The following is a 16,035-nucleotide window of genomic DNA, read 5'->3' as shown; positions in this document are numbered from 1 at the left end:
TCATAATCTGTGTTTCCCCAACCTTATGAGCATTAAGTCTAATTACTATATTACCCCTAGGTGTTAATCCGCCAATGTTTGTGGTTTGACGCGTTGAGCTCTCCACGTCAATGGTTTTCAAAATCCTTTACTATGCCAACAACCCACCGTATTTGAATTTTGATCATATTGTATTATATAATTACATATTTGCCCTTTACCCATACGCAAATACAAATATGGAATCCAACCAAACAAAAAACCACCGACTTAATTTGCTGGCGTTATTAGGTTTTAATGCATTTGTAGTATGTAGGGCTGAAAAAAATCAAAAACTCTATTAGTGAAGGGTACTTGTTGTAATATGGCCAAATATTAGGGGAGGTTAGTGCAATATTTTCTAGCGATTTAAAACGTAAGTTTACGAGAGGGACGCTAAGTGTCATTATTTTATATCTCAAGGGCAAATCAAGCACTTTCCACAAGTATATAAACCTGTCCCCGCTTTCACTGATTTATCCTACACATTACTTGACAGATCTCTGTAAGAGAAGCAAACACTCCTTCTGACGTCTGATTCACGATCAATCGATCTAAGAGGTAACAATTCGGCTCATGATTGTTTATAGTTGACTGAATTTTCGTCTTTTATCTGTTGTTTGTCAATTATTGATGCGAATTGAGTTGTCGGTGATCTAGAGGAACGGATCTATCATTTACTGTTGAGTGTGGTATTAATCGTTATGTTTCTTCGATTATATCAATTTCTCGTGAAGTTAATTGAGTGTTTGTGCAAGATCCTTTTAATTTAGTGCTGTTTATGAACTGAATTTTGGTTTGGTTTGTCTAAATCGGAAGTTTTTGCGTTAGATCTGTGTTTTATGTGTCGATTATAAATGCGGTGAAGGATGTTTACTTGTAATCGAATTACAGTGTTTTAATTTTACTAAATCTGTTTATTCAGCTGCTCATATTGTAGCAGATCTGAGTGTTCTGTTCCATGCAATACTAAGTTGATAGACACATAAATCTTCTGTCGGTTTGAGTTTTCTAGGTTTTCAGGAACAGTAAATTTAACCGAAATTTTTCTCTGTAATTAGCGTTCCATGTTCAATTACATGTATCTTATATTCATACGAATATCCATGTTTGTTTAGTGTATGAAACTGCTAGCTAGATCACGAAATTATGAAAGGGTTTAGTCATTAAAAACATTTTTCCTTCATACATATTCGCAATTGTATTCATGAATGCAGATCCTGTATGACCTTTTTGCACAATTTTTCTTTACATAGTTCCAATTCTGATTCCGATTCCGATTCTGATTTCAGATTCCTGGTTTACTGAAACAAATAGAAATGTTGAAGATCTGTTGCATTGGAGCTGGATATGTCGGGGGTCCCACAATGGCAGTGATAGCACTGAAATGCCCCAACATTCAAGTGGCGGTGGTGGACATTTCCGTCCCCCGTATCACCGCCTGGAACAGCGACAATCTCCCGATCTACGAGCCAGGCCTAGACGATGTGGTAAAGCAATGCAGAGGCAAAAACCTCTTCTTCAGCACCGATGTAGAAAAACACGTATGTGAAGCCGACATAGTCTTCGTCTCAGTCAACACCCCGACAAAAACCCGCGGCCTCGGTGCTGGAAAAGCCGCCGACCTCACATACTGGGAATCCGCCGCCCGCATGATCGCTGACGTGTCAAAATCCGACAAAATCGTCGTCGAAAAGTCAACCGTCCCGGTCAAAACCGCTGAAGCCATCGAAAAAATCCTCACACACAACAGCAAAGGAATCAACTTCCAAATCCTCTCAAACCCCGAGTTTCTCGCGGAAGGAACCGCAATCCAAGACCTTTTCCACCCCGATCGCGTCCTCATCGGGGGACGCGAAACGCCAGGTGGACAAAAAGCAATCCAAACGTTAAAATCCGTGTACGCGCACTGGGTCCCAGAAGAAAACATCATCACAACAAATCTATGGTCCGCGGAGCTTTCGAAACTCGCCGCCAACGCGTTCTTAGCCCAACGTATCTCCTCCGTGAATGCCATGTCAGCGTTATGCGAGGCCACGGGCGCGAACGTGTACCAAGTCGCGTACGCGGTTGGAAAAGACACGAGAATCGGTCCGAAGTTTTTAAACGCGAGTGTAGGGTTCGGAGGATCTTGTTTCCAAAAAGATATTTTAAATTTGGTTTACATATGCGAATGCAATGGTTTACCTGAAGTTGCGGAGTATTGGAAACAAGTGATTAAAATTAACGACTACCAGAAGTCGCGATTTGTAAACCGTGTTGTCGCGTCGATGTTCAACACGGTTTCGAATAAAAAAATCGCGATACTAGGGTTCGCGTTTAAGAAGGATACGGGGGATACGCGTGAGACACCCGCGATTGATGTGTGTAAAGGGTTGTTGGGGGATAAAGCGTGTGTGAGTATATATGATCCGCAAGTCACGGAGGATCAAATCCAACGGGATTTGACTTTGAATAAGTTTGATTGGGACCATCCGATTCATTTGCAACCGATGAGTCCAACCGCGGTTAAACAGGTGGCGGTTGTGTGGGACGCGTATGAGGCGACGAAGGGTGCGCATGCGATTTGTATTTTGACGGAGTGGGATGAGTTTAAGAGTTTGGATTATCAGAGGATTTATGATAATATGCAGAAACCAGCTTTTGTTTTTGATGGGAGGAATGTTGTGGATCTTGAGAAGTTGAGGGAGATTGGGTTTATTGTTTACTCGATTGGGAAGCCGTTGGATGCTTGGCTTAAGGACATGCCTGCTATTGCTTAAAACTAAAACGACGTCATTTTCGGTTCGTTTCGTTTCTTTTTAAGTAGGTAAAAACAGTGATCTCCTTTTCGTATATCTGTCTTTTTTTTTTTAAGAAACTTTATGTTTTGCTTTTTTACATTACATTACACTGTGTATCAGATTTTGAGCAAAGTATTGTGTAAGAGATGATATTGTTGAATTCTTGGACTATTCGTTTTATATAACATATCCTTAATTTTGTGAATTTTATAATTGAGACCCCATAGTGCTATGGCTCCTTTTTATCCAAAGAAACCTAATCTTCATCAAATTCTTCCAACGGCAAGCTCACAATAATAAAGGTCGAATCCACCTGGAAAAAAAATCAATTTTTTTTGGTTGAAATTGGATCATAATCATTGATACCACTTGAAAGAACACGGTTTGAAGAAAAGTTGCAGAAACATTCAACAAATATGGGTTATAAAGATAATAAAAACATAATTGGTTTGCCTCAAAGTTTGTTCATTAATTTCCACTAAAGAGAAAAAAGATGGATATTAGAAAAATTGGTCCATTAATTGGTTTGCAATATCAGTTTAGGAATGCTCATTTGAATGGATTGGAAAGCTTTACAGCAATTAAGTTATCAATCCTAAGTATATGAAACTTCAAAAAAGTCTCTAAGTAAAAATTAAAACAATAAACACATGGGAAACGTTGAAGTTGTATTTCATATGATATGCTTGACAAAACAATACAAAAAAATGTATTTTATATGGTGTACTTGACGAAAATACAAAGAAATTGAATATATGTCGTAAAAGTTTTGGGTTGCAATAAAATAAGTTAAGTATTTCAGACAAATATCAAAAACAAACTTCGGTGAATTTGCGGAATTAAAACTTCTAAAAAAACATAAATCAAAGAAACACAATATTTAACGTGATTTGGTCAAAATGATCTACATCCACAGGTAAACGAGAGAGGGAGAGGATTTTATTAACTTACAAAAACAATTACACCTAACTTGAGCTCTCAAAACAAAAGAATCTCTCTTGCTTACTAACTTCTCGAAATGAGTGCTCTCAACCTCACAATGATTACTCTCTTGAAATTTCTGCACACTTACAATTATAGAGATATGAAACTATTTATAGGCAAGCATGGGAAACCTTAATATGATGGGTCAGGCCCATCCATAATTAACCCATTAAGGGAATGCCCTAATTTCCAATCAATCACGGGGTGCCTTGCAGATGCTTTTAGAACCTTCAACCTCATGAGCATCACCAACTTCCGAATAACCTTGAACAATCTGAGCATCATAGAGGACTTCATAGCATACGTGGCTCATCGGGGTTATCATGGTTCATCAAGGAACCAAGATGATGCAGTTGGCCATCACCAGTTGACCATCACCAGAAAACAGATGGCGTAACTTGTGCACAAGTTGCTCCATTTCACTCCCAAGTGCTCCAAACCCTCTTCCAGACGATCCGTACATATGACACTTGATTTGTTCCTTTGTCAGATGATCCATTGCCTTCTCAGATGATTTGTTCCTTTTTACATGCTCCATGAACCCCAAGTGCTCTATTGAGTTCCAAGTTGCTCCAAGTGGCTCCAAGTTGTTCCATTGCAACCCTAAGTGATCTACTTGATTCTAAGTGCTCCATGTTGGACTAGACTTCATACCCCAACAATCTCCCACTTGAAGGCTTAAACAACTTCATCTACCATTCAAAGGTTTTCATCATTCTTTTCTCTCTCTCTCTCTCCCTCTCTTTCTCCCTCCCTTTCTCTCTCTCTCTCTCTCTCTCTCTCTCTCTCTCTCTCTCTCTCTCTCTCTCTCTCTCTCTCTCTCTCTACGCCGACCCTTGTCCTCAAAATCTTGGAAGGGCAATTGAAGCCATGCCTAGCTTCAAATTTTCAGTGGTAAACACCTTAGTACATTCATCTACTTAGTTCTCCATACTAAGGGCTTTCTTTAGCTTAGTAGCCCCATTGGTTCGTTGTCTTAAACTCTCTAGTCAGCCGCATCTTAAGCTCATTGATATTTTGCGTGTTGAAACCAACAATCAACATGACATTAACATTCAATATGAGGAGCTTAACTTCTTCAAGTAACAACCATGATCAACCTCACGTCTTCTAAACCCACTCCTCTTCATTATCTTATCAAACTTTAAGTACCACTGCTTACAGTTTGCTTCATGCCATATAGGTTTTCTTTCTTCTTGAACACCAACTTTTTCTTACCGGCTGTAAGAGCACTTCCTGACTGTGCCTTCCAGATGTCTCCTTCCAAGTTATCATCAAGGAGATTACTTGTATTCACATCTAGATGCTCTTGATGGAGATTTTTAGAGGCTACTGCATGCAACATAGAAGTGATTGTAATCATCTTTGCAACTGGAACCCTTTCTCTTCTGTTGGATTCCCTTGACCATTAATCTTCCCTTACAAGTTTTACCCCCATCTATCTCATCCTTAACCTGAAACATTTGATTGTTCTGCAGTCCGCTCAACTTGTCATCCATAACCTTCTCCCACTGTATGGAGTTCATCCTCAAGGCCTTTGGTTTTGACCCATTCTCACACATCAACAAGTCATTGGTTGATGGAGAATGCCTCACTAGAGTACTTTTCTTAATGGTCCTCTTGATAATAGGTGGTTTGAACTTTGGAACATCTACAACTCCACCCTCCTAATTATTATCACCAAAGCTCCCATTCTTTCCAGGTTTACCGGAGCTCCCACTGCTTCTTGAACATTTGCCTATCCTTTGACATTCAACCTCATGAGCCTTGATATATTGACAATGGTTAGAATCTCAACTAGAGGTGCTAAGCTGACATTCAACCTCATGAGCATCACCAACTTCTGAGCAACCTTGAACAATCTTAAGCATCATAAAGGAATTCATAGTATACGTGATGGGTTTTGAGCATTCTAACACTTCCTAAGTGTACATGCAACCCTAATAACCTTGGATCTATGTTTGTCTAATTATCATGCAAAGTTGTATTCCAAGGTTATATTCCTATCTAGCATACAGGGGAAACAATTTTTAACTTGAATGAAAGATAGAATAACTTACCTTGTTGTTGCTTATGTTCCTTGAAACCTTGTGAGCCTAGCACCCTAAGTGTGATGCCTCAAATGCTTCACACAACACCAAATGCTCTTGGAAAGACTTTTGAGAGAATATACACTTCTTAAAATCAGCCTAGCCCTCTTGTTTCATATGTGTAGCCAATTTTGGTGGAGAATGGGACTCTTATATACTGTTGACACATCTAGGGTTACACCATGTAAACCCTAATGTGTCATGACTCTTCATTTCCATGACCCATGGGTTTGTAACTCCCATGGAGCATCCTATGGGTAGAACCCAACTTGATAATCCATGGAGCCTCTTAGCCCACTATACAAGATATGGATGATTTACATAATCAACCCATATATTTAATTAGTTATCTTTTGATCACTTAATTAATTCTAAATTAATTCTTGATCAAACTAATTTAAATAATATTATTAATATATTAGAACTTATAATAAATTAATAATCTCCAAGTGTTATTTCTCTCATTTAGTCTATCCAATTGCATGGTGCCATGCAACCCAAATGGACCATGCCAGGTCGGGTCAAGTACTGACCAGAAATAGTTATGGACTTAGACACCTTATCCAACAGTCTCCCACATGGATAAGTCTAATAACTATAACTCTAGTACTTCAGGAACCGACCGGCAATCGTAGCTCTTTCAAGGTCTCTCGGAACTAAGAAGATGACGATACGTCATTTAAGATAAGTGATCATATAATCCTCTGTTCTAGATATCAGCCGGACAAATACATGGAACAATGTCTTACTTATTGTCCAACAGTTTGTTTCCCGATTTCCGATTTGTTTGACAAAGAACTTAATTGAACACATCAACTTAGTTCTAACCGGGCCCGGTACATAGGTCAAAACAAAATCATTGAGGGGCCCAGATATTAGCTTCTAATCCAAGAATGAACAGATAAACTTCGACTCATATGTTTGTTCTATCACTCATTGAATTACACACAAAAGTACGTTTTATAACATCGAGTTACCAATGCGTTTTCATACAATCAATGCATAACCAACTCGTAAGTAATAAATCATATCTCTAGGTTTGAAGACTTATATGATATTACCGTCTCACGATCACTCGAGATAAATTCCATGAATTGATTCCAGTGAGCGTGGGTTGAGTCCAATGCTCAGAACTTATGAGCACTCATGATTGTTGTAGCCTTGTCCAACACCTTAGACCTCTGCAACCAATCATAACAGTCTTGATTCATACCTACTTCCGACATATGACCGACTGTGGAGGTTTGAATAATATGATATACCAAACATTATTATTCTGGAAGTCAAAATATGCAAAAGAAATATAGTAAACGATTGACAAGAGATAGCAACACTTTACTCATAAATAAAACACCTTTTATTCATCATCTAATGTCAATTACACTTTACAAATTTCGAGGTTATCTAACTACTAAATCTAATATCATCCTTCAGCCCTATGCTCCGAGCATGCTGGAGATGCTTAACCTGAGTCAGTCCCTTCGTGAGGGGATCTACTGGATTCTCATCCGATGATACCCTCTTTGCCACGAGGAATCCTTCTTCTATTCGATGTCTGATAAAATGGTATTTTCTGTCGATGTGTCTGGATCTCCCGTGATCCCTTGGTTCCTTGGCTAAGGCAACAACGCTTTCACTATCACAGAAAATTTCCATTGGCTCTTTAATAGCTGGTATAACTCCAAGGTCTCCAATGAAGTTCTTCAGCCATATCGCCTCCTTTGCTGCCTCGCTAGCGGCAATATACTGTGATTCACAAGTTGAATCAGCCACTGTCTCTTGCTTGGAACTTTTCCAAGAAATTGCTCCTCCATTTAGGGTAAAGACCTGTCACACCCCAAACCAGAATGGCGGAAACATTTGGGGGTGGATGACTTCACGTAGTACCATAACAATTGAATATTGTAAAGAAAGTAACACAACCATCATATATATATAATAAAAATGTATATTGTTGCGTTATACATGTTTCCAAAAGAATATTACAATATGATGATATAAAATGTTTAATAATAGTAAACGTCCTTAGCGTTCATTCTTCAAAAGCTGGTAGTTACCTGTATTACTGATTCCCTGAGAAATACAAGTGGTTTCGAAAAAGTGTCAACAATTAAGTTGGTGAGTTCATAAGTGTTTTGTATTGAAAAGTATGTCTTTTTGGTAGAAAATCGATGAACGTGGTTTTCAGAAAATCCAATATTTTCTATATATAGTTTGAAAAGTTCCCAAAGTTGGAGGGCGTTAGTATTTTTCGTACTTGGATGATAAAGATAAACTTTGTGCTCAAAATAATGTAAATATTGAATGCATATATGAATCTCGTAAATCAAACTTGTTTTTATACTTTCATGTGAGCCTTATAACCATACTATTGACACAGACTGCCTGTAACAACATTCTTCAGGTGTTGTAGTGTTATGACATTTGTCACCCCAGACCTGCGGGTCTAACTGTAGCTAACAGTTTAGGTGCGGGGTTGTCAATCCCATATAGATCTATACACAAGTATCACACTCTCCCTCCAAGAGATTATGGTATATAATACAGGACTTGTAATGCATACATAAGAGTACGTTTTTGAATATCTCACATCACTTAGTATAAATAGATTTACGATAAGAAAGACTTTACTTCATTTTTTTTGTTGAAAGTATTTCGTTTTTCAAGATGTATACGTAAGAATGTATGAATAACTTGCTAATTATACCCATTATAGTTTTTCAGAAAGTATGTTCCATTTGGTGAAAATAACTTGACGATATACTAAACTTTATACGTAAAGTAAGATGTTGGTATCGATAAATAATAAGATAGATGTTGCATTAATGTTTATAAACGATACGTTTACTTGTATTGTACTTGTATTTCCCCCCTAAAACATGAAAAGTAGGGGTATGAACTCACTTGTTTGGTTTGAATAGAGTGGGGCTAGAGTCGAGCAGAGCTTCAACCGCGGAAAGCTGCGTCTTCGAGCTTCTCGGGGATCTCGGTAGCGTAGAACCTTCGTCAGGGGCTCAGGTGCGGAAATCGAGGGTTTCGGGACGGCTTCTGGTGCTTGTAAATGTGTGAGAGTGAGTGTGGGTTTGAGAATGTGTGCCAAAAATCTGGAGCTTATGCCTTCTATTTATAGGGCTGGAAGGACGAGTACGCTGGGCGTACCACCGGAGTACGCTGGGTGTAACTTTGCGTCATGGCTTACGACTCGAGTCTAGCTAGGCGTAGAGCTGCAGTCGATGGGACTCGACCCTGCACCTGAGTACGCTGGGCGTACTCCTACATTACGTTGGGCGTAATCCTGGCTTCCGTCTTCTAAATTCCGTAACTTTCGCATACGGGCTCCGTTTTTTGCGTTCTTTATATCCACGCGTAGGTGAGATTATGCTCGACAACTTTCATTTAGACTCTGTCGGCTAGTTTTTACTTTATTTTTAATGATATGTTTTTAATAGGCCGGGACTGCTAAAGTCCGTTAAAAATTCATAGTTTCTTTATCCGACGTCGATTTTCGTTTGTCTTTTTATCATTTTACTCCTATTGTGGAGACCTTCAACTTTCGTTTAGGTTGCGTTAGCTAAATAATGCTCGATCTACAATTTGAGTTTTTAGCCCTCTACTATTGTTACGAAACTTAGAAAATTCGTAACTTCTTCATACGAGGTCCAATTTGTGCGATCTTTTTATGTACATTTACAGTTTAACGAACTCTACAACTTTTGTTTAGATACTTAAGGCTAAAATGCATTTTATTGTAATTTCACTTTTTACGTTAAATAGTGTTTTACCGGGTGTGTCGCAAATATTTGAGTGGTTATAGTTTCTTCAATATAACCCGGTTTCGAATGTTCTTTATGTTTTTGGAAACCTTGGAACGATATCTAACATTTGATGCATCCCAATTTAGATATTTGAACACTTTATTTTTGAGGTTAATTTCGTTGATTCCAAATAGTTTTCGTTGTATTTTCCTTTTGAGTGTTACATTGCTTTTGGAAAAAAAAATATAGGGTTGTCATAAGACCCAGCCTGACTGAGAGCGGAAATTATCCCTATCAGTCTGAAAGCTAGCATCACTATAACCTACAACCCTCAAGTCATCACTCCCACCAAGGGTAAGGACCCAGTCCTTAGTCCTCCGTAGGTACTTGAGGATATTCTTTACCGCAGTCCAGTGTGCCTTGCCAGGGTTCCCCTGATACCTGCTAACCATGCTCAGGGCAAAGGCTACATTAGGTCGAGTACACGTCATAGCATACATGATCAATCCTACAGCCGAAGCATAAGGTATTCGACTCATTTCTGCTATCTCAGCCTCAGTGCTAGGGCTTTGTGTCTTACTCAATCTGGCGTTACTCTGGATGGGTAACTCTCCTTTCTTGGAGTCCTGCATGCTGAATCTCTTCAGCACCTTATCCAAGTAGGTACTCTGACTAAGTCCAATTAGTCTTTTACTCCGATCTCTCAAGATCCTTATCCCTAGAATATAGGCAGCTTCTCCTAGGTCCTTCATAGAGAAACACTTCCCAAGCCAGGACTTAACTTCCTGCAGAGTTGGGATGTCATTTCCTATGAGTAGTATGTCATCCACATACAATACCAAAAAGCTAACTATACTCCCACTAGCCTTGACATATACACAAGATTCATCTTCACTCCTAGAAAAGCCAAATTCCTTGACTTTCTCATCAAAGCAAAGATTCCATCTGCGAGGTGCTTGCTTTAACCCATAAATGGATTTTTCAAGCTTACACACTCTATTAGGGTACTTGTTGTTGACAAAACCTTCTGGCTGACTCATGTAAACATCTTCAGCCAACTTTCCATTAAGGAAAGCTGTTTTGACATCCATTTGCCATATTTCATAGTCATGAAATGCAGCTATGGCTAACAGAACCCTAATAGACTTAATCTTGGCCACTGGAGAAAAGGTCTCATCATAATCAACTCCCGGAGTTTGTGAGAAACCCTTTGCAACCAGTCGTGTCTTATAGGTGTGTACTTTACCATCCATGTCGGTCTTCTTCTTGAAGATCCATTTGCACCCTATTGTCTTACGACCTGGTACATTCTCAACCAAGTTCCAAACTTGATTGTCATACATGGGTTGTATCTCGCTGTCCATTGCCTCTTTCCACTTCGCTGACTCAGGGCCTGCCATGGCTTCCGCGTAATTGTTAGGTTCATCCAGACCTATCAGGGTCTCATCACTAATAAGTGTATCACCTTCTGCAGTAATATGGAATCCATAGTAATGCTCAGGTGCATTCCTAACCCTTGTGGAACGCCTCAGAGGTACATACTTGTCAATTGGCTCAACAGGAGTTTCCTCCTCAAGTTGAGTGCTAGGGTTTGAAGTTCCTTCACCGCTTGACTCTTGAATTTCTTCAAGATCAACTTGCCTCCCACTGTTTCCTTGGCTTATGAACTCTCTCTCTCTCTCTCTAAAGAAAGCCCTCCTAGCTACAAAGACCACATTTTCACTAGGTCTGTAGAAGAGGTAACCAAAGGGTTGCTGTGGGTAGCCGCTGAAAATACACCTCTCGCTTCGAGGTTCGAGCTTATCATGAGTCTCGTGTCTCACGAAAGCCTCGCAACCCCAAATCTTGATGTGGTCTAGTTTGGGTACTTTACCAGTCCACATCTCATGAGGAGTTTTGGCAACTTTCTTTGTAGGGACTAGATTAAGGATATGGGCGGCAGTTTCTAAAGTATACCCCCAAAATGAGATTGGTAGCGAAGCTCGACTCATCATGGAATGAACCATATCCAACAAGGTTCGATTACGCCTCTCAGCCACACCATTCAACTGCGGTGTCCTGGGAGATGTCAATTGTGAGACAATCCCACATTCCCTAAGATAGTCAAGGAACTCTGAACTAAGATACTCACCACCTCGATCGGACCGAAGCATCTTAATGTTCCTACCCAATTGATTCTCGACTTCCTGTTTAAATTCTTTAAACTTTTTGAAAGTCTCTGACTTATGCTTGATTAAGTAGACATATCCATATCTACTATAATCATCAGTAAAAGTCAAATAATAACGATTAGCATCCCTTGTGGCATGTTTGAAGGGCCCATACACATCCGTGTGTACAAGATCCAACAAACCTTCACCCCTCTCACAAGAACCTGTGAAGGGTGACTTTGTCATTTTTCCAAGTAAGCATGATTTGCAACTATCATCTGACGTTATGTCAAATGACTCCAAGACTCCATCCTTTTGGAGTTGGCCTATGCGTTTTTTGCTTATATGTCCAAGACGACAATGCCATAATGATGCTTTATCCAGGTTATTATTAACAGAATCAATACACAATATATTATTTCCTAGGTTATCAACCACATATATTGTTTCATACACGCCAACACAAGGTAATGCTTTAAAATAAAGAACATTATTAAAGAAAGCATTAATCGAACCAACTTCATTATCAAATGAAAGGTGATACCTTGTTTATACAATGCATGATAGGAAATAATATTTCTTGCCATTTCTGGTGAATAACAACACTTATTCAAATCTAAACTAAACCCACTACCTAGCGATAAAGTATAAACTCCAATCTTGGTGACAGGTAAAGCTTTCCTATTCCCCATGATTAAGTTTATTCTTCATTGCTCCACATTCTCACTTCTTCTTAGTCCCTGCAAATCAGTACAGATATGAATACCACAACCAGTATCAAGGACCCAATAGTTAGAATGGGGTGAGTTATTAGATAAGATAGTGTAAATACCTGCATGGTTGGGTTTAACTTTTCCATCCTTCACATCTTGCTGGTATTTTGGGCAGTTTCGCTTCCAATGGGATTTTTCATGGCAATAGAATCATTCAGCCTCTTTTGGGTCAGAAGAAGGAGTGACGAAACCTTTCTTAGTTCCACTTGAAGAAGAGCCATCAAGGGTCCTAACCTTGGTACCCTTCGAAGAGCTCTTTCTCTTCTTCCCTCGACTTTTCCCGATTGCCAAAACCGGAGTGGAGTTTGGAGTAGGAGTGTTAACAACCGACTTCCCCTTAAGACCTGTTTCTTGGGAAGTCCCTGAAGTTTGCTGAGTGTGACCTCTTCCTTATTCATGTGATATTTCATGCTAAATTGATCATAGCACGATGGAAAGCAGTGCAAAATGATATCTATTGCAAGCTCCTCAGGGAAGTTCACATTAAGCTTCAGCAACCGATCTACATACCTTTGCATTTTCTGCATGTGGCTCGTGACGGATTCCCCGTCCTTCATCATGGTTGTTATCATGGAGCAGATGATTTCATACCTCTCTTGTCGTGCACTTTGATGGTATCTTTCCATCAGATCTTGGTGCATTTCAAAAGGGTAGAAGTCCTCATAGGACTTTTGGAGTTTCGCTGTCATCGTGGCCATCATGATGCATGCCACTTTGGTAGCATCCCTTTCATGTGCCTGAAAGTCAGCGATCTCCTGGGGAGTTGCAGTGGTCTCATCAATCTCCTTAAGCTCCTTGTCGAGGACATATTCTTTGTCCTCGTAGCGGGTAATCATCCTGATGTTTCTAATCCATTCATTGAAGTTGGATCCATCAAAAGTGACTTTCCCACACAAGTTCATAAGGGTAAATGAGCCATTAGGATTAGAGCCAGAAGCAGCATTGTTTGAAGACATCTGAAGGAAGAGGACAATATTAGTTTAGATATTAAGAGAGTCCTTAATAAAACACCCAAATGTAATATTAAGGCTAGGATTCAATCACAATATATTATAACTTAGAAGAGGTATGTCGTAATCCAAGCTATAACATATTTGAAAGGTAGGTGAATGACGATTCACCAATCTCCACCATGAAAACCGAAATATTAAATATTAGGTTTTTGATTGGTTCTTAGAAATTCCTAGATTCTTTTGAGATTCAATGAACTTTTCGAAGGTATGTTTCAATCTCGAGTGTGCCCTCCAAGTTTTGTGACTGGGATATGAGGATCACAAAATGAGGTGTGAAGTAACCATGCAAATCACTTGGTACCCTTAAAGTTTATCACTCAATCGATGTGCCGGTAAACCACACACACTCCACCGATACTATGATAAACCCTAAGTCACCCTTTACCTACCTTGTTAAGTCCAAGTTAGTGTGCCGGTTAACCACACACGCTCCACCAACGACTTAAACAAAGTGTAAAGTGTAATTTCATGGATTAGCACCTTATTCACATTTTTTCTAAAGTAACTAAGATTGGGAATTTAATAAAAACATTTAGTTACTTTATAATATTCATCATACTTTTAATGAGAATTTATAAGTCCTTGTCCTACCCGTTCGGCTAACGACCCTCCACCAGTCAAGCAAACGGTGGGTGAGAGTGGACACCCATTAAGTTGCCATTTTATAGGCAACAACCTTATACTCACCTTATAGACCGGCTTCGTGAATGAGGCGTACTAGCGGTAAGACGACTTTGATCATATATATATATATATATATATATATATATATATATATATATATATTATTAACTTAGAATATTATAAGTATAAGGGTAGAATTTTAACTTTTAAAATTCTAAGGGTTGGAACTAAAGTTTTAACATGACTTTACTTGTTCCAAAACTTGAGGGCAAGTTTTGTAAACTTTCAAAACTTTTCATTTCTTGTAACTTATGAGTTTATTAGGGTATTAAAAATGAAGACTCTTCATTTTCATAACCCATGTGTTCTTTTAATGGTTTTAAAGCAAAGTGACTTTTGGTTTTCCATAACTTGAGGACAAGTTATGGACTCCATTAAAACACATAATGATCAAGAATTAATCTACCACATAGGTTACAAACAATTCCTATGATCATCTAAACATCATAAGATCAAGAACATGAACATGAACACTTTCATGAATCAAAATTACACTTAAAACTTTGTAATTTTGATAACTTGCTGTTCTAAATGGATTAGCAAAGACATTACACCATCTAAAACATGTTTTTAAGTAACAAAACAGTTTAGGGTAATGTTTCTAGTCCATTTCCAGCAACTAAAGTCGAAAATCTGCATTCTGAGGCTCTTACTCGCCGAGTGCACGAACCTACTCGGCGAGTAGGTTGAAGATACACATGAACTCGGCGAGTCCCCCCATGGACTCGGCGAGTCCCCCCATGGCAGATTGCAAAAAATCGACTTTTTTCAACTATTTAGCACAAATAACAAACAAACAAGCCTAGGCTCTGATACCACTGATGGGTTTTGAGCATTCTAACACTTCCTAAGTGTACATGCAACCCTAATAACCTTGGATCTATGTTTGTCTAATTATCATGCAAAGTTGTATTCCAAGGTTATATTCCTATCTAGCATACATGGGGAACAATTTTTAACTTGAATGAAAGATAGAATAACTTACCTTGTTGTTGCTTATGTTCCTTGAAACCTTGTGAGCCTAGCACCCCAAGTGTGATGCCTCAAATGCTTCACAAAACACCAAATGCTCTTGGAAAGACTTTTGAGAGAATATACACTTCTTAAAATCGGCCTAGCCCTCTTGTTTCATATGTGTAGCCAATTTTGGTGGAGAATGGGACTCTTATATAGTGTTGACACATCTAGGGTTACACCATGTAAACCCTAATGTGTCATGACTCTTCATTTCCATGATCCATGGGTTTGTAACTCCCATGGAGCATCCTATGGGTAGAACCCAACTTGATAATCCATGGAGCCTCTTAGCCCACTATACAAGATATGGATGATTTACATAATCAACCCATATATTTAATTAGTTATCTTTTGATCACTTAATTAATTCTAAAATAATTCTTGATCAAACTAATTTAAATAATATTATTAATATATTAGAACTTATAATATATTAATAGTCTCCAAGTGTTATTTCTCTCATTTAGTCTATCAAATTGCATGGTGCCATGCAACCCAAATGGACCATGCTGGGTCGGGTCAAGTATTGACCAGAAATAGTTATGGACTTAGACACCTTATCCAACAATACGTGGCTCATCAGGGTTACCATAGTTCATCAAGGAACCAATATTGCGTAACATGATGCTTGATGGCGCAACATGTTGCTAGTTGACCATCACCAAAACCAAATGGTGAAACATGTTGCCAGTTGACAATCACCAATTGACCATCACCAGAAAAAAAAGAGTGAAGTATTTTTAGTTTTTATTTTTTATTTTTTATTCT

The 16,035-nt window shown here is 38.8% G+C and overlaps 1 protein-coding gene across 1 annotated transcript; it reads left to right on the top strand.

Moving 5' to 3' along the window:
• Positions 1–432: 432 nt before the first annotated feature.
• On the top strand, positions 433–2,961 carry LOC145097676 (UDP-glucose 6-dehydrogenase 1-like). Its single transcript, XM_079035299.1, has 2 exons — positions 433–579; positions 1,311–2,961. The coding sequence occupies exon 2, from the start codon at positions 1,338–1,340 to the stop codon at positions 2,778–2,780; it is 1,443 nt and encodes a 480-aa protein (XP_078891425.1). The 5' UTR covers positions 433–579; positions 1,311–1,337; the 3' UTR covers positions 2,781–2,961.
• The last annotated feature ends 13,074 nt before the right edge of the window (positions 2,962–16,035 follow it).

This window comes from Lactuca serriola, chromosome 4 (genome assembly GCF_051521515.1).
Source record: "Lactuca serriola cultivar US96UC23 chromosome 4, Lser_US96UC23_V15, whole genome shotgun sequence".
Lineage (NCBI taxonomy): Eukaryota > Viridiplantae > Streptophyta > Magnoliopsida > Asterales > Asteraceae > Lactuca > Lactuca serriola.
Note: the sequence above shows the minus strand (reverse complement) of the source record. Positions and strands in the feature narration are given on the sequence as shown.

Bases quoted from the DNA above. Each gene is read 5' to 3' on its own strand.
- LOC145097676 (XM_079035299.1), top strand. From the start codon at position 1,338: ATGTTGAAGATCTGTTGCATTGGAGCTGGATATGTCGGGGGTCCCACA.